Source organism: Aquarana catesbeiana, linkage group LG04, assembly GCF_042186555.1.
Source record: "Aquarana catesbeiana isolate 2022-GZ linkage group LG04, ASM4218655v1, whole genome shotgun sequence".
NCBI lineage: Eukaryota > Metazoa > Chordata > Amphibia > Anura > Ranidae > Aquarana > Aquarana catesbeiana.
Genome location: NC_133327.1, coordinates 256,420,746 through 256,446,608, shown reverse-complemented (window position 1 = coordinate 256,446,608; position 25,863 = coordinate 256,420,746). Strand labels below are relative to the sequence as shown.

The 25,863-nt window shown below is 42.8% G+C and overlaps 1 protein-coding gene across 1 annotated transcript in view; it reads left to right on the top strand.

Annotated features, from left to right (window-relative positions):
- CLDN16 (claudin 16) overlaps positions 1-25,863 on the top strand; it is a 104,346-nt gene that overhangs the window by 64,089 nt on the left and 14,394 nt on the right. Inside the window, exons 2-3 of the mRNA XM_073629104.1 lie at positions 28-130; positions 15,326-15,490. Of these exons, the coding sequence (XP_073485205.1) occupies positions 15,352-15,490 (139 nt within the window). The 5' untranslated portion in view covers positions 28-130; positions 15,326-15,351. The remainder of the gene's footprint in view (positions 1-27; positions 131-15,325; positions 15,491-25,863) is intronic.

Here is a 25,863-nt window from a genome sequence, read left to right as displayed (position 1 = left end):
TAATTAACCTTTATTATTCTAAAAAAGGTGAGTACCAAATGCCGTGGACTGTGGTGGGAATGTGTGACTAATGCGTTTGATGGAATTCAGACCTGTGATGAGTACGACTCCATATATGCAGAGCATCCAGGTAAGTACTGGTAAATCATACTGTCTGGCAGTTGAGAGAACATTGAGCTTATTTTGTCTTGGTAGGGAGTTTTAACAAATAACTCCACCTGGTGGATTTGGATGGGAATTAGTATTGTATGTATTAGCTTTTTTCCTTCTTTACATTGCAAATGTATAATATTAAACTAGGTGCTGCTTGCATCTGAACAGTATCTGAGGAAATAAATCTAGAGACATTTACAGATTTTTTTTCCCCAGCACTCACTGTACATTCGCCGGGTAATTTTCACCTATTTTTTAAGCTGAGTGTGGACATATTTGTCAGTTAAAATATTTTTTGCATTCCCCAGCACCAATTCTTTATTAAGGCAAGGTGATTATTGTAACTTTTGTTCAACTTCAATAGGGTGAATGTTTCATTCATTGCGCAGTCACCAAAGTTTACTTGTCACTATTCTTTCTACATTCACCAGCTTGAGATAGCAGATTACTATTGGCATTAAAGTGGTTGTAAACCCCATTCATGAAATTTGAGCTGGGCACATCTACAGTATCTGTAGTGTTTTCTTATCTCTCTTCAAAGCCCTATGTCCCATGTCTTTCTGCTGCTCCGTTCTTCTGTTATTAGCATAATAACATCTGACATCTTCTCTGACACAGGAGATAAAAGCAGCTGGAAATCGGTGTGTGTGTGTTTGTGTGTTGGGGGGGGGGTGCTTAGAGATAAATCAGCAGAGAACTGGCTCTAAAGTGTAGAGAAAGCTAAAGACACCAGATATAGATGTAAAACATACGTATGGAGATTTGTTTAATCACTTTGATGTATCATCTGAGGCTGTTCACTTCACTGGGTATAGGAGAGGGTTTACATCCACTTTAAGGATGGGGGACACCTTAACTGTTTTTATTCCTCCAAGTTTGAAAATGATTAAATCCACAGATTCAGCACCATAGGCAGTGAGTTTCCACAGGCAATCAATCATTTTTTTATAGATTTGTTATTTGAACCTAGGCAATCTAGAATTTAAAGTGGATCTAAAGGCAGAATGTTTTTTAATTGAATGCATTAAGGTAGCAAACTTTCTGAGTACAGCTCCCCCCCCCCAAATATGTAGATCAAAGATCCAGCGCAGTGCCTGAGAGCAGCATCTCTGCTCTCTCTCTCATTCCTCATTGGCGCAGAGGTAGCAGCTGGAGCCACTAGCTCCTGCTGCTGCCAATCACAGCCAGGGAGGAGAAAGCAGCGGGCGGGACCGAGACTCAATGGACACATTGAGGACACTCAGGATAGAGCCTGCATGAGTTCTCCCATTCATCCATAGCAGGCGGCTTGCTATGAGGGGACTCAGCAGGGGGAGGAGCCCAGAGCACCAACGGGGGGGGCAAGAAGAGGATCTGGGCTGCTATGTGCAAAACAATTGCACAGAGCAGTAAATATAACATTTTGTTTGTTTTTTTTTTAAAATAGTTTTTTTTCCCTTTACAGTTGCTTTTAAGTAAATATGTTCAATGAACATGCAGTAATTGCAACATTCATTCTTTTATACATTCGGAAGAAGTTACAGTAAGTACTTTTCCGCACTTATTTAATTGAAGAAAAAAAGCTGGTGAATGGTAAATATTTTTTTCACATGAGAGCGGCGAATGCGATTTAAAAATAGGGCATATGTTATCTGTTTAGTGCATCAAAAGTCTCTATAACCACTTCAGCCCCAGAAGAATTTACCCCCTTCCTGACCAGAGCACTTTTTGCGATTCGGCACTGCGTCGCTTTAACTGACAATTGCGCAGTCATTCAACATTGTACCCAAACAAAATTGACAACCGTATTTTCCCACAGCTTTCTTTTGGTGGTATTTGATCGCCTCTGCGGGGTTTTTTATTTGTGCTATAAACAAAAAAAGAGCGACAATTTTGAAAATAACGCATTATTTTTTACTTTTTGCTATAATAAATATCCCCCAAAAATATATAAAAAAACAATTTTTTCCTCAGTTTAGGCCGATATGTATTCTTCTACATATTTTTGGTTAAAAAAAAATCGCGATAAGCATATATTGATTGGTTTGCGCAAAAGTTTTAGCGTCTACAAAATAGGGAATAGATTTATAGCATTTTTATTATTACTTTTTCTTTTTTACTAGTAATGGGGGTGATCTGCGATTTTTATCATGACTGCGACATTATGGCGGACACATTGGACAATTTTGACACATTTTTGGAACCATTGGCATTAATATAGCAATCAGTGTGATCAAAAATGCAATGTCACTGGCAGTGAAGAGGTTAACACTAGGGGCGGTGAAGGGGTTAACTGTGTTCCCTGGGAGGTGATTCTAACTGAAGGGGGAGGGACTAACTACAGGAAGTGACAGATCGTGGTTCCTAGCTAATAGGAACACACGATCTGTCACTCCTGTCAGAACAGAACAGGGACGTGTGTGTTTACACACACGTCCCTGTTCTGTGTCTCCTGGTCACGATCGCTGGTGGCCAGCGGTGATCGCGACCGTCAGCCACAAGCATCGGCACCTCCCTTGTGCAGCGGGCACGTGCGCCTGCTATCTGGACCCCATGAGATCACGTATAGTAACGTGATTTCGCGCAGGGGAGTCAGCCTGCCGCAGTAAAATTGCGGCGACTGGTCCGGAAACGGTTAACTATGACCCTGTTTATTGAGATTCCCATGGCTCTAACACTCATACACATGTGGAAGAATTAAAAAAACCTATTGGATATGTCACTCCTCTACATATTTAAGCTTATTTCTCTTTTCCGTGCAAAGTCATGATAAAGGTGAGCCCCAAGTGGGAACAACCACAGCATACCGCTGACATGATAAATGAATGCTGACCTCTTTCTGAAAATGCTAGTTTTCTAGTTGTGTTAATCGGCAATAATTTTGAATTAAAGCCTTTGAGCACGCATAAAGCAAATTGAAGTAAAAAAAAAAATGTTTGGAACCAGTGACTTTGAAAAGACTGAATTCAAAGCATTGGCATGACCACCAGAGAACTAGCATTTTCAGAACATGCTAGTTGCCTGGCTTTCATGGTCAGCCAAAGGCTTCAACGCTTTCTGAGCCACAGGAAATGTATGCATATCAAGACTGTTCAGTGATTTAGAAAGTACCAAAGCTGGAGACGGACAGGGATGTTATATTTTTAGAAGGAGGCCACTGGTCGCAGCTGACAAATTTGGCTCAGTACAGCTTTCCTTTAAGGCTTTTAACAATTTCATTTTCTTGTTTTCTTTTTATTAGGAATACCAAGTGCAAAATATAACCAAAAAATTTTGCTGATTAAAATGATATCACATTGGTGTGGATTTTAAGTAAGGTAGTGGAATGGTAAATGTTACTTTAGGGGAGCTTTATTCCCATGGTGGTTCCAGTACTAGATGCTGCAGGGACCCTCAGGAGCTGCTGAGCCCAGGGACCATTTTAAAAGTGCACTGGGACAAATATCCAATGTCCCTGTGCTGTTTTAAAATGGCACCCTGGACTCAAGTGGCAGGTAAGGGGATGGGTTTTCCTTGCTATCATAAATTCTCATTTGGACACATAAATTCGTATTTACCAACCATCCATACTCAATCTTCTTAATCTTAATTTTCTTACTTAATTGTATTGATTTTTGTACCTTTAAACCTCAGTAACACCCTGAGACACAGTTAAATTTGCCATGCGTTTGATTAATCAGTTTATGCATTAATAAAAGTATAGGATAGTGGAATTAAAGCTGTCACCTTTGTATTTGTACTGTGTGTATGTCACATCTAAAGAGGTTAGATATCAAGATTTATTAAACCAGCAACAAAAACCCACAAATCACTTTCAGAATTGAAAGAGTTCTCAGACATTTTAATTTACATACCCTCCAATTGTAGTACTTCAAATTAGTGTGGTGCAGTGGATTGGACTGAATAAAAGGTGCTCATTTGGAAAGCCACTCTGTCATAATCAGGGGTGACTTCAAATTTTATTTGCATCAGACATCTTATTTTACTGAATGCCAGACCTGCTGATTGGCAGATCAATGGATTAAGCCAGCCGCTTTGAGCAATACAGTGAATATCTCTGAAATTCTGAGCCACAGCCAAAATTGTCCTTTATGGTTGGAAAGAGGTGCACTAGTAAGCTATTTGTATTAGGTTTGCTGCCAGGTTTCTTACTAAAATTCAGAATTGCAAGAAAGCATATCTATAATCCATCCTAAAACATTTATTTAATTTTCCATGCACCCTATAAATGATAAGGTTAGATGGGCGATTTTACCCTAATGACAGCTGGTTACATACTAAATAAGGCTACTTCATTAAGAGGTTTAGTGCAAGTCTTCTGACTGTTGTACTATACTTTTTACATATGTAGAGCCCTGCTCCTAATGAGCAGATGCTATTCTTTGTTGAAATTGAAATTAGTTGAAGCTATAGTTTAGGCTCAACTTATTATTACCTAAATTTAATGGTTTCTGTGTCAGATTGGCTGGACTGTACAGATTTCCATCTAACCATGGGTGGTGCTGTCATCATTGGTGGATCGGGTAATACAGTCTGGTCAAACACATTGACTACTCGTAGCTCAGAGGCTTTTCGGTGGGAGTGGTTCACACACCGGACATTTCTGGGTAGGGGTATTTAAGGCACAGACGCCATCTTTGGGTTTTTTGCTATCGGGTGGTCCGCGTTTCCTGACCCCCTCGGGGGGTGGGTTGGCACTCCCCACCTCGTGGCCCTCCTGGCCTGGGAGACTACGAATCCTTAAAGTTCTGCCTTGAGCTTGGCAGACCTAAGGCCTAGCTACTAAAGGAAGGATCAGAGTCTTGGTGGCCTATGGGTCAGCATGATGGTCTCTTTGCTGTCAGACCTGCGTGAAGAAGCAAGGGACTGCAGTGACCAGGGGAGGACTCTTCGGGAGAGGACCAGGCATAAGGCTGGTATCTTGAGAAGAGCCTGGGAACTCAGTCGGAGACGCATCTTGGATTAGTACCACAGTCAGTTCTTTCAAGACTGTACAGTCTGTGGCAGAGACCGTTTAGCTCATCCACGATTTGTTCACCCAGAATCATAAGGTCTGTGGCAGAGACATTGCATTGGCTGCTAGGTCAGTGAGAGGGGCCTATCTGGTGATTGCTGAATCCAGCTGTGGAAGTGTTATTCGCTGGATGTAGAAATTATCTCCTACCGCAATGTCCAAGTACCTGAATCCCTTTTCACCCTCTGTCTTTCTATTGCATATGATGTTACTAAATAAAACTTGGGAAGAAAAAAAGGACTAAGTGTTGGAGTCCGTGTTTCAATTGAACGAGTGATGAGTACCCCTAGAATGGACACTGAAAAGAAGGTAACGGTAAGCCCGAAAGAAAATAATTAGCAGTTGCTTTGGGGTGAAGAGATTAAAGTAATAATCTGGCACCCCGGGTACAACGCTACATGTGGGGGCTCGAGTCCAGGACTTACGGTTACCTATAGCAACTAAGGGAATTTTTTTTCTTTGCCAAGGAATTAATGCAATAGAAGACTTTGGACTTTGCCATTTTTCTTATTCATGCTCAACAATGTGATTGGTTACGGATCAAGATAATGGCGAGTTGGCAGCGGGTGGAATTAAGAAAGCCCGGGAGTTGCATGACCAGAGGAGCCAATGGGAAGAGCTGTCTAAAGTATGTGCAGAGAGAGACACCGCGTGGTTTGACCAAACGCGGAGAAGGAAGGTCCTGCAGAGCTGTCGCCATGTTCCGAATGCCAGGGATGCAGTCTACTATGGGACCCAGAATGTTCTCTGGAGGCACCACTGCGAGTATCAGACTGCCTGGAGCGCTGCTGACGAACACAGGGATTCGCCTGAAACCGCATGGGCGTTTCATCCTATATTCAACGGGAGACTCAGAGGCTTTGGGCATGCTGTGTAACAGATGCGAGGGACTGGTCGCAAGTCCTCGACCGTTTGTTCGATGCTTACATTGCGGGGAATATCTATTCACCGTGGAGCAACCCACCGTGTCGCCCCGGGCCTACCGGATGGATTGGGCCACAGGCATCGCCACTGAAGAGACTGTTGTATTCAATCCTGTAGTCAGGCCTACACTCCCAAAGTCTGCCACGCTGAGTGTTCCGGAGAGGGATGGAGCTGTGACTGTCATTGAGGAGCCCATAGGAAATACTGCTACTGCCATTACCTCTACCATTACCGACCTTGCTGTTCCTACTCAAAAGAAGGTTGGGTACGTGAAAGCCTCCCACGGCCACGGTCGAGGCCTACCTCAGAGATTGCCTGAACCGGATCCACAGAAAGAGTCCATGTCAGGAACGGGTGAGATCTCAGGGGACATTGTGCAAGGGGGGACTGTTTGCCGATATATGCCTGCAGAGGAATTGCGGGACTCGGAAATAGACTCTCTCTCTGATCTTTCAGGAGATGATGATCTTTTTGAAACTTTGTCTCAGGAGATGCTGTGGAGGAATAGTGATGATGTTGCCACAACATTTAATTTGTCTGACTGGGCAGCTGTGAATTCGGGGAATACATCATCTCGGGTGCAAACCCCTACAATTGCTAGCGGGACTTTGTCTAAAAATACCGGTCCGTCCGGAAGAAACAAAGCATCTCTCTTTGCTATGGTACACAAATCCCCAGTTTCATGTGTGCCTTCTGGTTTGGGAAGCTTCCGTTCCTTGCCAAAGCTCGCTCGATCTCAACGGCTGTTAAACAAGCGAGTGGCCACAGAGTATGGACTTCAATTTCCATACGTTCCTAGAGATATAATGCAAGAGATTGTGGAGAACAGAGAAGGCTGGTATAGTGAAGACGTTTGGGACTATTTGAAAGTGCCAAAGCCCTTTAGGAAGCCAGGATGTTCTTCTGTGATGGATGATCGGTTTGCCAGATGCCTGTTACATTGGAGCTATGGGGAGGCACATATATGCGGATAAGGTTGTTATCTGTCGGCCAGGAAAAGATAACATTGTATACTTCATCACCACAGTAGATGCACAAGGCAAAGCTGTGACTTTACCAGATCCCCAGTTTTATTGGTGATCGATTATAATAACCATTCTGTTGGTGATAACCTAAGAAGAAAACTTCTATCTTTTTTTCCTTTCTTCAATGCAAGGACTATGGGGATAGTTAGTTAGTGTCAGTTGTTAGAGGGACTACGTGTCAATATTTTTTTTTTCTTCTTGCAACTTTTTTTTCAACACACCGGACATTTCTGGGTAGGGGTATTTAAGGCACAGACGCCATCTTAGTTTTTTTGTTTTTTTTATTTTTTTATTTATATAACAAATTACCAGTAGTAATTATTATTATTATTATACAGAATTTATATAGCGCCAACAGTTTGTGCAGCATTAGGGCGAACAGTACAGTTACACTACAATTCAATACAGGAGAAATCAGAGGACCCCACTTGTTAGAACTTACAATCAAAAAGGGAGGAATCTAAAAGGGAGGAAGAGATACAAAAGCTAATAACTGTGGGGGATGAGCTGATGGAGAAAATAAAAGTACAGTTGTTAGGTGAAGGCAGGATAGGCTTCTCTGAAGAGAAACATTTCAGTGGTCGCCTAAACATGGGTAGAGTAGGAGATAGTTGGACAGATTGGGGAAGGGAATTCCAAAAAATGGGAGAGGCTCGAGAGAAGTCCTGGAGGCAAGCATGGAAGGAGATAACAAGGGAATTAAAGAGCAGGAGGTAAAAATATGACTATCCATCCTTGGGTTTCTTATACTGTTGACGCCTCATCGCTCGTGTATCACATGAGTTTTTTTTTATCTATTTCTCTTTTCCCCTATCAGGGCAGAAGTGTCAGGCTGTCCTATCTATTACCTTAGCTGTCAATAACAGACACTTATAATAAACTTGTTCAGGTAGTAGGCAGGTCAGACTTCACATGGGGTCTTACAGTCTGACACTGAAATTACATTTCTGCTATGACAGAAAGAGAATATACGCAAATTACAGAAGGCACACATATCCATGAAAGGTATGCCAATGTTACTACATCAACGTGAAAGTAGAGATTCATTTTTCATTTATATCAGCCTCTCTAAGTTTTGTGATCCTATTATTTAAATAGGAAGAGCACCATTTTATTCTTATGTGGCATCAGCATGGTGAAATGCTCTAGTTTTGGCAATGTGTTTAGGAAAATGGAAAGATAGCATTGCACCCGTAGGGTTATCTTACGAGTCTTGTTAACTTAAAGTGGGGTTCCACCCAAAAAACAAAAATACCTGGAAAAATTCTTAAAAAAAAAACAAAAAAAATTTGGATATTTTTTTTTCTTTTACTTACCTCTAAATGCCTGTTGCTAGGTGGTCCCTCGTAGTCTGCCTGTTCCTCTGCCTGGGCTGGTGACATCACTTCCCCCCAGGCACAGGAAGGGCTCCGCTCTGCTCCCTCCCTCCTGTCAATCATCTGGGACCCATTACAGGTCCCAGGTGATTGAGCGGCCAATCACAGCGTGCGGCGCCACTCGCGCATGCGCAGTGGGTGCCAGGCTGTGAAGCCACAGCCTGGCGCCCACAGTTGAAATGCCGGCGCCGACGAGCGGAGGGGGGGACGAGCGGGGCTTCGATCCCCCGCATCGCTGGACCCAGGGACAAGTAAGTGTCCAATTTAAAGTCAGCAGCTGCAGTATTTGTAGCTGCTGACTTTTAATTTTTTTTTTTTTTGACGGCCCCCCTGGGTGGAACTCCTCTTTAAGGTATTGATGTTGGTGCAAATGATCTAGTTCCTGGGCCAAACGAGCTGCTGTAAAGGCCTGTGCTTGTAATTCACACTGGAAAAAATACCAATGTAGGTCCAGTTCACATCTGGTTTGGTCACATTGTTGCCAGTCAAGTCCTGAGGAAGTGGACAGTTGGACCCCTAAAACGAAGTGGCTACTTTTTTTAGATTGTACCCCTGACTTATTGAAATAAATTTGCATCTGGACCTCTTAGCAGTGGTGCTTCAATTTCTATTCTCGTTGGCAATGAACTAAAGACAATATTTAATTTTGGATAGAGTAAGGGAAAGGTATAAACCTTGTAATTTTTTTGCCATCTGTTTTCCATTGGGGCGATTTTCCTTCACTTCCTGTCCCATAGCCAAAGCAGGAAGTTTGAGGAAATCCTTCCAAAATGAGGAAATCCCAGTGACAATACAGCATCCCTGGGGCACAGACAGCAAAAAAAAAAAAAAAACTGACAGGTGTTCTAATCCCTCTCCACTCTAACTAAAATTTAAAAAACGGTTTTATTTTAGTTATATTTTAACTGCAGAAGAACATCTTTCTTAAGCCTCTTGCATGCATATGAGCATTTTTGTTTTTGAATGCCTTTGAATGCAGCTGTATTTTAGTTAATGTGTCTATGTGGCATTTAGGTCCATACTTTAGAGCAGCATTCACAGACATGAAAAAAATAAAAATTCCCAAAACCTGCATTGAAAGAGGATGGAACTGGCATAAGTTATGTACATAAGCACAAAAAAATGTGTAAATGCACATGTAAATTAATTCCAGCTGCCACCAATAGAGTACCCAGAGACTATAGGATACTCAGTTTCATTACCTTGCAGCAACTACCAAACAATGAAATATAAGTTTTGGGCGAATCGACCCTGTAACCACTTAAGCCCTGGACCATTTGGCTGCCTAAAGAGGACTTTTTACAATTTGGCACTGCGCAGCTTTAACTGGTAATTGCGCAGTCATGCAATGCTGGCTGTACCCAAATGAAATTTGCGTCCTTTTGTTCACACAAATAGAGATTTCTTTTGATGGTATTTGATTGCCTCTGCGAGTTTTACTTTTTGCGATATACGGAAAAAGACCGAAAATTTAGAAAAAAAAATGATATTTTCTACTTTTTGTTATGAGAAAAATCCAATAAACTCAATTTTAGTCATACATTTAGGCGAAAATGTATTCAGTCACATGTCTTTGGTAAAAAAAATGTCAATGAGTGTATATTTATTGGTTTGCGCAAAAGTTATAGCGTCTACAATCTAGGGTACATTTTCTGGAATTTACATAGCTTTTAGTTTATGACTGCCTATTTCTTGAGGTGCTAAAATGGAAGGGCAGTACAACACCCCCCCCCCAAATGACCCCATTTTGGAAAGTAGACACCACAGGGAAATTTCTGAGAGGCATGTTGAGCCCATTGAATATTTAATTTTTTTTGTCCCAAGTGATTAAATGACAAAAAAAAAAAAATTTTTTTTAAAAGTTGTCACTAAATGATATATTGCTCACAAATGCCATGGTTATATGTAGAATTGCACCCCAAAATACATTTTGCTGCTTCTCCTGAGTACAGGGATACCACATGTGTGGGACTTTTTGGGAGCCGAGCCGCGTACGGGGCCCTGAAAACCAAGCACCGCCTTCAGGATTTCTAAGAGCATAGATTTTTGATTTCACTCCTCACTACCTATTACAGTTTTGAAGGCCATAAAATGCCAAGATGACACAACCCCCCCCCCCTCCCCAAATGAACCCATTTTGGAAAGTAGACACCCCAAGCTATTTGCTGAAAGGCATGTTGAGTCCATGGAATATTTTATATTTTGCCACAAGTTGCAGGAAAATGACAAACTTTTTTTTTTGCACAAAGTTTTCACTAAATTATATATTGCTTAAACATGCCATGGGCATATGTGGAATTACACCCCAAAATACATTCTGCTGCTTCTCCTGAGTATGGGTATACCATATGTGTGGGACTTTTTGGGAGCCTAGCCATGTACGGGGCTCCGAAAACCAATCACTGCCGTCAGGATTTCTAAGGGCGTAAATTTTTGATTTCACTCCTCACTGCCTATCACAGTTTTGAAGGCCATAAAATGCCAAGATGGCACAAAACCCCCTAAATGACCCCATTTTGGAAAGTAGACACCCCAAGCTATTTGCTGAGAGGCATGTTGAGTCCATGGAATATTTTATATTTTGCCACAAGTTGCAGCAAAATGACAAACTTTTTTTTTTTGCACAAAGTTGTCACTAAATGATATATTGCTCAAACATGTCATGGGCATATGTGGTATTACACCCCAAAATACATTCTGCTGCTTCTCCTGAGTATGGGGATACCACATGTGTGGGACTTTTTGGGAGCCTAGCCGCGTACGGGGCCCCGAAAACCAAAAAAGCCTAGATGTCACAACCCCCCACCCCCCAAATTACCCCATTTTGGAAAGTAGACACCCCCAGCTATATGCTGAGAGGCATGGTGAGTATTTTGCAGCTCTCATTTGTTTTTGAAAATGAAGAAAAAAAAGAAAAATGTATTTTTTTTTTCTTTTTTCAAGTTTCAAAACTTTGTGACAAAAAGCGAGGTCTGCAAAATACTCACCATACCTCTCAGCAAATAGCTTGGTGTCTACTTTCCAAAATAGGGTCATTTGGGGGGGTTGTGACATCTGGGCATTCCATGGCCTCCGAAACTGTGATAGGCAGTGAGGAGTGAAATCAAAAATTTACACCCTTAGAAAGCTTGAAGGCGGTGCTTGTTTTTTTTTTTCCGGGGTCCCGTACGCGACTAGGCTCCCAAAAAGTCTCACACCTGGGGTATCCCTGTACTCAGGAGAAGCAACAGAATGTATTTTGGGGTGTAATTTCACATATGCCTATGGCATGCTTGAGCAATATATCATTTAGTGAAAGCTTTGTGCAAAAAAAAAAAAAAAAAAAAAATCTTTTTCCCACAACTTGTGTCAAAATATAAAATATTCCATGGACTCGACATGGGACCGGCCAGCCTCTTTCTGGGGTGATTGCACACCAGCCCTGCAATTTACGTTTGGATGGGGGTGCTTCAAGATGCCACTATTGGATACGTTTGTTCCCACCATAGCACAGTCCTGCCTATGGACACACTCTGCCCCATCTTGCTTTCTTTCACCCTGCCCGATGTTGCATCTACACTTATGCCGCCTCGGCTCCCGTGGAGAGGTTATGTCTCTGGCCCGCCCTATGCCCACCGCCGCGCACCGTACTTGCTGTCTGAGTTGGAATTTTGGTCACATCAGCTCCTGATGAGTGGGGATACACTCACGAAACGCGTCAAGCTTTGTTTTTGATGCCCCAGCTACATCCTATATGGAATTATACTTATTTATACCATCTGTTTTTTCCAACTATATTAATTCTTCCTTATTTAGTAAATGCACATTTACCATGTAGATGCACCTATCGGTATCAGGCATGTGTCTGCTATTAATACTATGCCTTTTTACTTCCAACATCAAACTATGTGCTGCTATGCGTGTATATATTTTTTACCATGTTCATGCTATGTGTGCACTTCTTATACATATATGAAATGAATATATTTTTCTACTGTATATGAAATGAATACTCTTTTTATTGTCTGTTATTTATTATGATCAATAAACATTTCATAATGCAATTCAAATATGGTACTATTCTATCTCCACTACCCAAGCGATTCATTTAAAGTCCCAACTTCCCTTTCTTTTTTTTATCATTTTTATTGTTATCTCAGGGAATGTAAATATCTCCTATGACAGCAATAGGTAGTGACAGGTACTCTTTTTTGAAAGAAATGGGGTCTATTAGACCCTAGATCTCTCCTCTGCCCTCAAAGCATCTGACTACACCAATATCGGTGTGATAAAATGCTTTCCCAATTTCCCAATGGCACTGGTTACATCCGGCGAAATCTAAGTCATGAAATGCTCGTAGCTCCTGGTTTCTTAGGCCATAGAGATGATTGGAGCCATTCTGGTTTCTGATCAGCTCTATGGTCAGCTGGCGGAACCACCGGCTGCATTCTCAGGTTCCCTGTTGGGACAGGAGAGCCAGAGAAAACCATGGAAGCATGGGGGCATCCGCCCCAAAAGTTAGGAACAAATCACTCCTCCACCCCTGCTGCCCCCATGCTTTGGCATATATGCTTTTTACTTTAACTGTGGTGGTGAAATCACCTCCTACAGCACTGGAGTCACGGCTTTATGTATCGTGGGAGCAAACGCTGTTGCTGTCAAGATAAATAAATCCGCGCTGCAACTGAATGGCGTACCTGCTAAGCAAATGATGGTTAACAATAAAACAAAGTAACATTACAGTATAACAGTAAGACATACCATACCTGCAAAGCAAATAAAAAAAAAATAGTAAAAATAAAACATTTTTAATGCAATCTGTGCCTAAAATATATATATATGCCGAAGCATGGGGGCATCCGCCCCAAAAGTTAGGAACATATCGCTTCTCCACCCCTGCTGCCCCATGCTTCGGCATATATGCTCTTTTTTTAAACTGTGGTGGTGAAATCACCTCCTACAGTGCTGAAGTCATGGCTTTATGTGTCGTGGGAGCAAACGCTGTTGCTGTCAAAATGAATAAAACCGCACTGCAGCTGAATGGCGTACCAGAAAACAAAAACATGGTTAACATAGTAAACAGTAAAGTATAAAAAAAATACATACCTGAAAAGCAAACATGATAAAACATAATAACAATAACACATTGCAGAATAGAATACAGTAAAAAAGAGCAGAACAATAGAGAGAGAGAGAACAATAACAACTATTTTTGTTTTTTTTATTTTATATATTTTTGTGTGTTTTTTTTTTTACACTTTTTTTTTGTAACTGTAATGGTTGTAACTGTAACGGTTACAGGTTCGGGCCTCTCAAAATGCGATGGCATCTTGGGAGACCCTGTGAAAGTGTGTCCTAGTCTGTGCAGTGCTGTACCTACCCAACTAGTGTATGGTAGCGGTCAAAACATTCACCAATGCAAAGACCAGGATTGTCAGGACAGGAGGGACAATAATAGCGGGTGTCACACCTATATCCACGCTTGCTGCAAACACAACATCTTATTTGGGGGGCTCGTTGGGTAGGGGTACTTGGGAGGACATACAGAAAATGCCTCTCATGCAGCTGGCTTACTGCATTTGGATTGGGAAGGTGAGGTTGAGCACCGTCTGGAAACAGAAGGGCTCTGACAATCTCTTCCTGGAATTTAAGGAAGGATCCAGTCCGTCCTGAAGCTCTGTATAGCACATGAGCATTCTGCGATCATGCCCCCTGCCCACGGAGGGGAGTAACGTACCCATACGTTACACTGCCTGCCTGTGCCATTCTGCCGATGTATATGGTCATGAGGCGGACGGCAAGTGGTTAAGGTGATGTAAGCCAAATTGAAATAATATCATATACTGTAACTCACAACTCTTTGTGTGTGAAGATGACCATTGCACTGAATGATGGGTGCTAATATCCCTTGCTGAGGCCATATAGATTAGCTATTCACAGAACTCCTAAGTCATTTCAGAATCATTTTCGCAGCACAACACTTGTTCTTTTTCTGGAAAGAAGAGGTTGAATACCTTAGATGCTGGTCTTTTGACCCTGTTTCCTTTTACTACCACTATCAACTCAAGCTAAAAGCACTGACACCTCTATGTAACAATTCAGAGCCATTGAATCTACAAAAGTGCAAGCCATAATCCCTTTCCCTCCTCCTCTTGGTCAGTTTTCTGGCCAACTTCCAGGCTATTCCTTTAAACATCCTTCTGTGAGTGCACTTCAAATTTACTGTAATTTTCTAAAGTGCAATACATCAGTAGTGAAGAGTAGACTGTAGAGGTTGCAGTTTGTGTTATTTAACCTCTTTGTAGCCAAAGATATATTTGAACCCATTTACGGTGGACCTTCCTGCACCATAGAATGATCTGAGTTCTAGGTTCTTTGCCTGTGGACCTTCCCATATGAATACATACATGAAACGTACAGAAATATTCATAAGAGTGTGTATGAGCAAAGATGTGAAACTATATGATTGAAATATGGAAAAATAATGCCATCTACTGTTCAATATAATTGAATAGGGGTTCTTCAGCAGTCCTTTATCATATTTATCTGTATTTATCTACTTCTACAGAGCATTTAAAATGTCAGTGCATCAGACAACCTCTCTTTATGGGAACTGATTATCCATAAAATGCTTTGATTGGAAAAACCTAGTCAAACTGAAGCTGACACAAAAGGCCTTACAGGTCATGCAGGGGCTAATCAGATTTGGGTGCTCTGGATTCAGTGTAATTATTGTGTCTGGTTGTTGCTTTTTTAATTTAAACTTTGCTAACTGAGTCCTGTGTAGCAGGATATGATGATTGTAACATTTTCAAATTTACTAAACAGTTTTATAGTATTTAGTAAGCCGTATTCCCTTTGGCTCTGTTTTGCAGTGAAATTAGTAGCAACTCGTGGCTTCATGATAACAGCAGATATTCTGGCAGGATTTGGCTTCATATTCCTCCTCCTGGGGCTTGACTGTATAAAATTCCTAACAGATGAATCCCAAATCAAGTTAAAAATCTGTTATGTAGCTGGAGTTACACTCGTTATTGGAGGTAAGCTTAGGATGCATTCAGAATGTGAATTGATATATCAGTGCATCAATGATTGACAGGCTTGTTAAAACCAGATGTCACCTTCATCACCATCAGCCATAGTGGATAATAACAGGTATGTTGACTGTTGACATTTAAAAAAAACATATATTTTTTTTAATGCAAACGAACAGAAAGCACTCAGCAAAATGTGTGTATGTATCAGTTGATCATATAGTTGACCAGTCTTAAACTTTAAGCCACTAAGACCATCATTCCTATCCCTGGTAAATGCACTTGAGATCCCAGAGGTGAGGTTTTCATAACATTTTTGATTTAACAAATGTGAACAGACATGTGCCTCTTTCTGAATTATGTATAGATTAAATGAAGAGGGCAGCACAGGCTGAGTGACCTTAAAGCAAATCGGTTTACTCATGATTAAAGTAATAGCTGCCAGCAGGTATCAAGTCATCCAGCTTCTGTAGCCCTAGCACTACCTGAAATCTATCCACTGTTGTGTTGTAAATTCTGCCCACCTTCCATTGCACTGTACAATGTATGGAGCCTTAACAACCACACTCCATCCATGTCATATGAGGTGCTGGGCATGCCAAAATACTTTCAAAAACAACTTTTGGAAAGTTGCATTGTAAACAAATCAAGTCATAGGGTAACATTCTGTATAATTACCCTGTGATTATAGAAATGTGAGTGTTGCTGCTTTTGACTACTTTGTAATGGTGTGGGCTCTGTGGCTGTCAAAAAATACGATCTTACTACCTATCTGAACTACCTTTCTGCATACTTGTTCCAGGTCAGTGATTCACAAAGTAGTGGAGCCAGGGTCATGATGACTGATCTGGAGCTTGCATCAAAAAAAAATCAGTAATAGCAGCTCCCATATATCTATTGTCAGAGAATCCATTAAGGTAGATAATAGCAAATGTGCTGCCACCCGCTGAGCAGTAAATGTAGCTGTACAGTTTAACAAGCAGCCATCACTAAAAAATCATGTAAAAAGATGACTCTAAAGCCTCTGGCTTCCAGTACTGACAAGACTAAGTAGAAATCCTTTTCTAGGAAGTACATTTCTTTCAAAAGTATCTTTTATTAGAGGCATTAAACAGAATGCAGAAGCAAAGCATTAAAAAACAAACAAAAAAACAAACAAAAAGTTTTTATATGGAACACCTTGCTTTTTCATCCATGTGAAAATGTGGCACTTCTTACAAAGCTGGTCACATATATAGATATATATATATATTGTAGCATGGGGGACCATTAGCTCTGGTGGTAGATGCGTTTTCTAGTGATTCACTTCCCCTGTTGTCCAAATCACTGTGGTCAGTTGTCCTAACAACTGACATTGAGCAATACATGACCCATTGCTAGCAGTACCAGTCTTTTCCAGCTCACACTTTTCCATGCCACAGTTTTTGTTCCTTTCCGTATTATATTTTAGAGCGTCTCCTGGCACCTCGACTTGTACCTCTTTGCAGGTGACAGAATCTCTGCTTTTGCCACGTCCATATCAGGCCCTTCCTTCTTAGGTCTAGCGGGTGAGGCAGTATCTTCGCCATTTACTAATCCCTGCTCTGCCACACCTCAGACCACACTAGCAGGTGTGTCGATCACCGCAAAAGGCGGAGAGACCTCCAATGTCTCCATCAGCTCTTCAGAGCACCTTCCGTACTGAACGGTATCTGGAAGCACCCTCACAGGGAACAAGGAGATCACTTGCCACACTGTTAAAAAGCACTGAACCAACCAGTTCCACTGGTTATTAATGTTACCAGGCACAGCTTGTACTACCTGGCTCCACCCATTGGTACCACCACATCCGACTGTAATGGAGGCACCCAGGTATACAAGGAATGTGCGTTCACCAGTTCAAGCAGTTCCACTAGTAGTATATCTGTCATTTCTAAACACTCCACATCAATATGCAAAACCTTTTTAGGGACCTTTCCCTTATCAGAGACATGGAGGGGCTCATTCACTGCAGCTTGAGAAGCCAAGACATTTAAAGGGGCCTCCACCTCACTGGAGGTACCCATCACAGCCTGTTGCTCCCCCCGGAGCGCTATCAGATGCCTGCCTCCCACTTATCCCCTCTAACTCAACAATGAGCCTCTGCAAGTCAACATTTGTTACATTGTTACCTTGATACTTGACATTCAATGGCTGGGCTGTGGACAACACATCTGCTATGCATGCGCCCTTATCTGTTCCAACGCACCCTCAACAACCAGCAGCTCTGCGATTCCCCTGTCTGGCATAGGAATTGTTGTGTCCACACCCCTGTCGCTTAATAGCTTTGTCCAGCAGAGCTAGCAATTGTTTGGCCCAACTGCCCCAATCCATTGTACCTTTGTCAGTTCTATATAAATCACATTTTGACAACATGGTTTTACTTTTAGATAATGCATCATCAATCCAGGCAGGTTGCAATACACCATTTTGGCCAGCTTGCCCTGGGGGCGCTTACAAAACACTCAGCTGTGTACTTTCAGCTTTGGCCTGCTGACTTAACCCCTTACCAACTGAGTTACCCATAGGGTGAGTGGACTGCTCACACAAACTCTCACAGCATGGTGTAGACCCAGTCTGTTCCACCAGAGCAATATCAGGGCTGTCCTAGAAATCTCTGGCTCCAACATATGGAGCCCTTAGAAATTTCCATGGACAACACTGTGGCTCTGCCTCTGGTTGCCAAGGGAGACAGCCCCCTTTGCTCATTATTAGTAAACACATCACCAACATAAGCACATGTACCATCAGCAATATCTCTATCATCAGTATTCATAGACATAGCAGTGTTATAAGCTTTAGCAGGTTGTTTTTGGACATAACGCACTGCACCCTGTGTGCTGCTTAGCACACCACCCTTCCTCTCACTGGGGAGGCTCCATAGCTGACCTGGGAAACCCTCCGCTGCAACACTGTGAGCACCTGTTACTGTTACGAGGGAACACGGCACACCGACTGCTTTGGCCACCCCTAGCACATTTCTCCCAGCACTCTGCTGGATTACCTTAGGTGCATACAGAGTCCATATGCCTTTTTCAGTCTTTGACCTTGCTGCAAGCTGGGTTTTAACCTGTGTCTCCCCACTGCTCTGGGTAGTACACTGCAGCAAGTCCATTTTCCTATGTAGTGCGGATCTCCCCCCGCTGGATACACTCCCACTTCACTGGGATTAGACCCCAAAAAACTGCATCAGTCTTACCGGATCCTGTAGCTGCCATTAAAGATTTCACTTGAGTACGCTGTCTGTTACCTGTGGTGCAGGTGGATTCCCCCATATGGTCCCAGGTGCCACTGCATCCCTTCTTGACACTCCGGTACCCTCTGCAAAAAAATATGGGCTCCCGGTTGCTAGGGGTAACTGCAGCTCTGTACTCCTTAGGATCACACTGGCTTTTCTCTACTACCATGGGATATAACTCTTGGCCATGGGCTTTTCATTGGCTACTCCAGATTACTTGATCCCTTTCTCTGGGAGCCACTGATAACATTCTTTGGCAGGTGAGTTCCAGGATTCATCAACCTCCCGTCTAGCTTGGTTACTCCACGAACATTCCTGTGACAAGGGGCACTGGGCAACAGCATGTTCCCATTTGCTACAACGCATGCAGCTCAGAGGCCTCCTTGCCTCATGCTGTAGCACCTTTGGGTTCAGGCTGCCAGGGACAACATCCTCTTTTGCTTCCCCTTTACCTGAGGGTGACATGACTAATTTACACCAGTCCACAGCTGATTCACACATGGATGAATTTTCTGGCTTGGTTGGAGCATGTGGTGAAATACCCTCCAGCCATAGTAGCCTTTCCCTTGCTTCAGCAGGGATTGCCCCCTTTATCTGCTTTGACCACCCCATCCTTGTGGTCTTGCACACAGCAACTTGTTACACAGTTCACAGGAGAAAAAATGTCTCTCCTTTCACAGGTACACCATCTGTAACACGCAATGCCTTTTGCCTGGCTGCACTTCCACACACAGCCACAGTAGTTCCTGACATGAACTCACTGTGGAGCAAGGACCCAGATTCCACCGTCTTGTGCCCACATCCGACAACCACTTGTAACATGGGGGACCATTAGCTCTAGTGGTAAATGCATTTTCTAGTTATTCAGGAACTTTATTTTAAAGGCCTGGTAGCCCATTTTTATTAAAAGGCAAAAAAAAGTCAGTAACATAAAGGTTTCCCACGCAGGGGTTTTTCTCCAGTAAATTCCCAAACAGAACATTCTAGCCCATCTGTCTCTCTCTTTAGCAGTACCTCTGCTCTTTATGCTGGTCACACAGACCACAGGATTCTTCAGTGTGTACGGCTTTACTCTAGCACCCACAGCTCCTCTCTGGCCTTAGTCCTCAGGCATTTACTGCCTCTTGCATATATATATATACACACACACACACACACACACACATACATGCTCTGGCTCTGACTCTGACTCTGACTCTGACTCCTTGAGACCTCCTGTCTCTCTTGGGTGGAGATGTCTCCAACTGGGAGCCATGAGGTATTCCTATACCTTCATTATAAGGAGTGTGCTCACCTGAGCACACACCTTGCTGATCCTCCACAAAACCTGGACACAGGGTTTGAGATTCTGTCCCACTCAAGACACTATGGAATCTCCCAACTACAGAGCCCCATCCAGGTATACCAAAACCTGGAGAAAGCTGCAAAAGCAGTTTTCTCCACTCCACAGCTACACTCTGTAGTTCTGCCCTGAGCCAATGCACACTGCAATGTGTCCTTTAAATCACCATTTTTCCAGCGACAGCATCTCATACTGTTACAATATCTATATATAAATATAGATATATACAGTTGGGACAGAAAGTATTCAGACCCCCTTAAATTTTTCACACTTTGTTATATTGCAGCCATTTGCTAAAATCATTTAAGTTCATTTTTTTCCCTCATTAATGTACACACAGCAACCCATATTGACAGAAAAGACAGAATTGTTGACATTTTTGAAGATTTATTAAAAAAGAAAAACTGAAATATCACATGGTCCTAAGTATTCAGACCCTTTGATCAGTATTTAGTAGAAGCACCCTTTTGATCTAATACAGCCATGAGTCTTTTTGGGAAAGATGCAACAAGTTTTTTCACACCTGGATTTGGGGATCCTCTGCTATTCCTCCTTGCAGATCCTCTCCAGTTCTGTCAGGTTGAATGGTAAATGTTGATGGACAGCCATTTTTAGGTCTCTCCAGAGATGCTCAATTGGGTTTAAGTCAGGGCTCTGGCTGGGCTATTCAAGAACAGTCACGGAGTTGTTGTGAAGCCACTCCTTTATTATTTTAGCTGTGTGCTTAGGGTCATTGTCTTGTTGGAAGGTAAACCTTCGGCCCAGTCTGAGGTCCTGAGCACTCTGGAGAAGGTTTTCGTCCAGGATATCTCTGTACTTGGCCGCATTCATCTTTCCCTCGATTGCAACCAGTCATCCTGTCCCTGCAGCTGAAAAACACCCCCACAGCATGATGCTGCCACCACCATGCTTCACTGTTGGGACTGTATTGGACAGGTGATGAGCAGTGCCTGGTTTTCTTCACACATACCGCTTAGAATTAAGGCCAAAAAGTTCTATCTTGGTCTCATCAGACCAGAGAATCTTTTTTCTCACCATCTTGGAGTCCTTCGGGTGTTTTTTTAGCAAACTCCATGCGGGCTTTCATGTGTCTTGCACTGAGGAGAGGCTTCCGTCAGGCCACTCTGCCATAAAGCCCCGACTGGTGGAGGGCTGCAGTGATGGTTGACTTTCTACAACTTTCTCCCATCTCCCGACTGCATCTCTGGAGCTCAGCCACAGTGATCTTTGGGTTTTTCCTTACCTCTCTCACCAAGGCTCTTCTCCCGTGATAGCTCAGTTTGGCCGGACGGCCAACTCTAGGAAGGGTTCTGGTTGTCCCAAACGTCTTCAATTTAAGGATTATGGAGGCCACTGTACTCTTAGGAACCTTAAGTGCAGCAGAAATTTTTTTGTAACCTTGGCCAGATCTGTGCCTTGCCACAATTCTGTCTCTGAGCTCTTCAGGCAGTTCCTTTGACCTCATGATTCTCATTTGCTCTGACATGCACTGTGAGCTGTAAGGTCTTATATAGAGAGGTGCGTGGTTTTCCTAATCAAGTCCAATCAGTATAATCAAACACAGCTGGACTCAAATGAAGGTGTAGGACCATCTCAAGGATGATCAGAAGAAATGGACAGCACCTGAGTTAAATATATGAGTGTCACAGCAAAGGGTCTGAATACTTAGGACCATGTGATATTTTTTTTCGATTTTAATAAATCTTCAAAGATGTCAACAATTCTGTGTTTTTCTGTCAATATGGGTTGCTATGTGTATATTAATAAAGGACAAAAAATGAACTTAAATGATTTTAGCAAATGGCTGCAATATAACAACGAGTGAAAAATTTAAGGGGGTCTGAATACTTTCTGTCCCCACTGTACATATAGATGTATATATATCTATATCTATCTATCTATCTATCTATCTATCTATCTATCTATCTATCTATCTATCTATCTATCTATCTATCTATCTATCTATCTATCTATCTATCCATATATCTATATATATATATATATATATATATATATATATATATATATATATAGAGAGAGAGAGAGAGAGATAGAGATAGATAGATAGATAGATATAGATATAGATATATATATATCTATATATACAGTATATACTTTTTTACCCTCGATCCCATAATAAATAAAAGAAAAAATGTACATACCCAATATACCTTCCATTTAAAAAAAAACAACATCTTAGGCCGGGTTCACACTTGTGTGACCGCGGGTTCGTGCCTGGGGTCCGGTGCATTCCTGTACACCATTTCAGGTGCGATTCAGGTCTGAATTTTAGCCTGAATTTGCCCCTGAACCAGATCCAAAGATGCACCGACCCCTTTTTCAATCAGGATCGCGGCCACCCTGGACATGTCAGAGCTGCACCAGATTTTGCACTCTCTAGTTTTAGCAACACAACGCCAATGGTTTTTGTGTTGACCTTCACATTTTATTACGTAACCCATTTATGGTGAGCGACAATCTGCCAAGAGCGTTTACATTTTTTCCCCCTTGCTTTGGCTTTGGCAAGGCTTTAGTTATTTTCCTGTTATGTTACTGTATGTGCAATAAAACTAATATTAGGTTCCACATTCCTATTAAAGCGTACCTGTATTTTGCCCATAGGCAACATGTGTTTTGAAATTAACAAGAAATAGCGCTAATCAATAAAACTGAATAGTGAGTAAAAGCTGCCCCTTATAAAAGTGAATAAAACACCTCACAAACAAGTAAATTATATATATAAGAACTCAGATATACAAATCATTTAGTGCATAGTGAATATCCATACAAAGCAGTGATAATAATAATAAAAAAAATGAAAATAAAAATATGAAAGTCCACAATAAACAAGAGGGAGTCCAAATACCAAGAAAAAAAGGTTGGTATAGTGACAGATTATCTTAAATATCCGTGCTCCACCACATATCCAAAACTCACCAGACAACTACATAATGGGGGATTCCCTGTATTCAGATCCGTTGGGAGGTGTATTGCATCCCTTGATGTATCCTTGTATTCATAGGACTAGATAGCAATAACAGTGATAACACAGGGATAAAAAACACTGTTAGTCCCCGTCTCAGCGTGCCTTCCACCACAGCAAGAAATCGGAACCAGCTGTACTGGAAATGACTTCAGCAAGAGCGACTGCGCAGCCTCATTGCCTTTCGTGATTAACATATCATCAGGAAGCCTTCCTGATGACGTGTCAATCATGAAACGCAGGGGGGCGTGTCCTGATGTGAGTGGAGAAGGACGTGTGAGAGAGGAGCTCTAAAAATCCTTCACTTACCCGAAGCCATCCGCGTTCAATAGCCATAAAAACAACTTTTTTTGTGAACTTACCTGTCCCTCTAAGTCCTCCGCTGTTGCCTGGGGGTTTATTGGCGGTGATCCGGCCGGATAGACGTGGATTCCTACAGGCCCGCGGCCGCTGCCATCAATCCGGCCTCCATCCTTCTGTGCAGAACTGCAGCTGGCCTGGGAGTGAGGTAAGGGACCTCCACCATCATCCAGCAAACCCTCCTGTGTGTCCGGCGGGGTCCGGGAGTCTGTGGGGCCGCCGTGATTCGACCATGGAGGCTGCGGCCTGTTGTGGCCTAGTGCGGCCTAGTGAAGCCTGCCGCGCAGCGGACTTTCCTGTCAGCATGGCCTGCAATCCGGAGCGAGGATGTTGCTGTCCCCGACTACACCATCAGCCTGAAAGCCATAGTATCTGACGGAAGCTGCCTGTGAGACCAGGCCACAAAATCCAGGGGCCCTGCATCCTCTGCACCCTTCTGATTCCAACCCGGCTCTCTGTATAAATCTCCCGCACTGCTTGCTCTGCTGTATGTTCATTAGATGCCATCCAGGAGATCAACAAACAGCCGCCTCCTAAGATACAGAGCCCGGCAGTGACATGTGCGGGGGTCGGTTGGCCCTCAGGTGTAGACAGAGCCGCTGCCACGTTGACGGCGCTGCAGCGTCTCGGAGATATGGAACACGACGTTGGAGACCAGCCACGGCACTCGGGAGCGGGGCAATTAGAACCTACCGACTCCACTGCAGCTCTCCTGGCGGCCATTGAGGAGAGTAAAACTATGGTCATGGGAAGGATAGACACATTGGCCATGGAGTGTGGCCTTGTTCGACAAGACATGGACAAGTTTAGAGGCCGAGTCACTGCCGCAGAGAACTGCATTTCCGACTTAGAGGATAATACGGCTACTACCTCGCGGAATGTCGCTGACCTGCAACGCACAGTAAAGACTCTGATGGCTCGATCCGAAGATGCCGAAAATAGACTGCGGCGTAATAATGTGCACGTGGTGGGTCTTCCTGAGGGCACGGAGGGATCAAAACCAGCCAGCTTTGCTGAAAACTTCTTTAAAGATATCCTCGACTTGCAGCAAGTTTCCTCAGTGTACATTGTGGAGCGTGCTCACAGGGTCCCATCAGGCCCGAGACCTCAGGGCGCTTTTCCCAGACCATTCCTGGTTCGGTTTCTCAACTACCAAGATAGGGATCTCATCCTTGCTGAAGCGCGGAAGAAGCCACAGCTCCGGTTTGAAAATACCACTCTGCATTTCTTTCCGGATTTTTCCCCGGAGCTACAGAGGCACCGTTGCATGTTTGTGGAGGTCTGGAAGAGGCTACGGGAAAAGGGGCTTAAGTATAGTATGCTGTACCCCAGTAAGCTCTGAGTGGAAGACCGGGGCTCTGTGAAATTTTTTGAGGCCCCCTCGGATGTCTCAGAGTGGCTGGACACCCTGGGTTGACGTGAATCATCACCTTTATTTCATATTCTAAAAAAATTTTTTTGTTTTTTTTCTCTTTTTCTTAATTTCTTTCATGTTTTCCCAAATCCGGTGCAAAGAAGGTTGTATGCACTCAGGCGGTTATATAAGCTTTAAATATACTCTCATTCATTACTGCTATAAGGCCTTGTATGAGCGGAACTGGGCTCCTTGATCTGTATCCCATAGGGCTCCATGAAGACACAAGAAAAGGTCATCTACACTTGCTGAACAGTTCGGCACACTTACTTCCAGTTTTTTTTTTTGTTCTCCCCCTTTTTGGGAGTTTTTTGGGACTAAGCCACATACCAGTGGTTGTTATGTTTTTTCTTTTTGTCGGTTCTGGTATAATGGCAGAAGGGGATAGTTATACCACAGTTCACCACTCACAAGGGGGAATATGTTTAGTTTGTATGTGGCTTGGGTATGGTGTATCCAAAAATACTTGCAGAATGAACAAAGCACTGCACTTAGGCTCCTGCTACTTCATATTCTATTTACAGGTTAATGGCTAAGTCTGCAAAAATTGTCTCCTGGAATGTGAGAGGACTGAATAACAAGTATAAAAGAGCATCCATATTTCAGTTCCTTAAACAGTCCAAGCCGCATGTCACCTTCCTGCAAGAGACACATCTAGATGGTAGTAGGGTCCTGGTTATTTGCAGACCCTGGGTCCAAAAATCTTTTCATGCGACTTTTTCTACATTCGCCAAAGGCGTCTCAATTCTTATCAACAAGGCCCTGCCATGTACTATACATCAGGTGTTCTTGGATCCAGGGGGTAGATATGTGGCTGTTCTAATGGATGTTTATCATTACAAAATGTTACTAGTGAATGTATACCTGCCTCCTCCTGTAAACGTCCAAATTTTGTTATGATTTATTTACCAGATTGGCTCCCTTTGCTCACCTCCCTCTTATACTGATGGGTGATTTCAACGCCATTTTAGATGCGTTGGACTCCTCCAATCCAGGGAGAGTGGGTTCTGGTGATCTTATATCT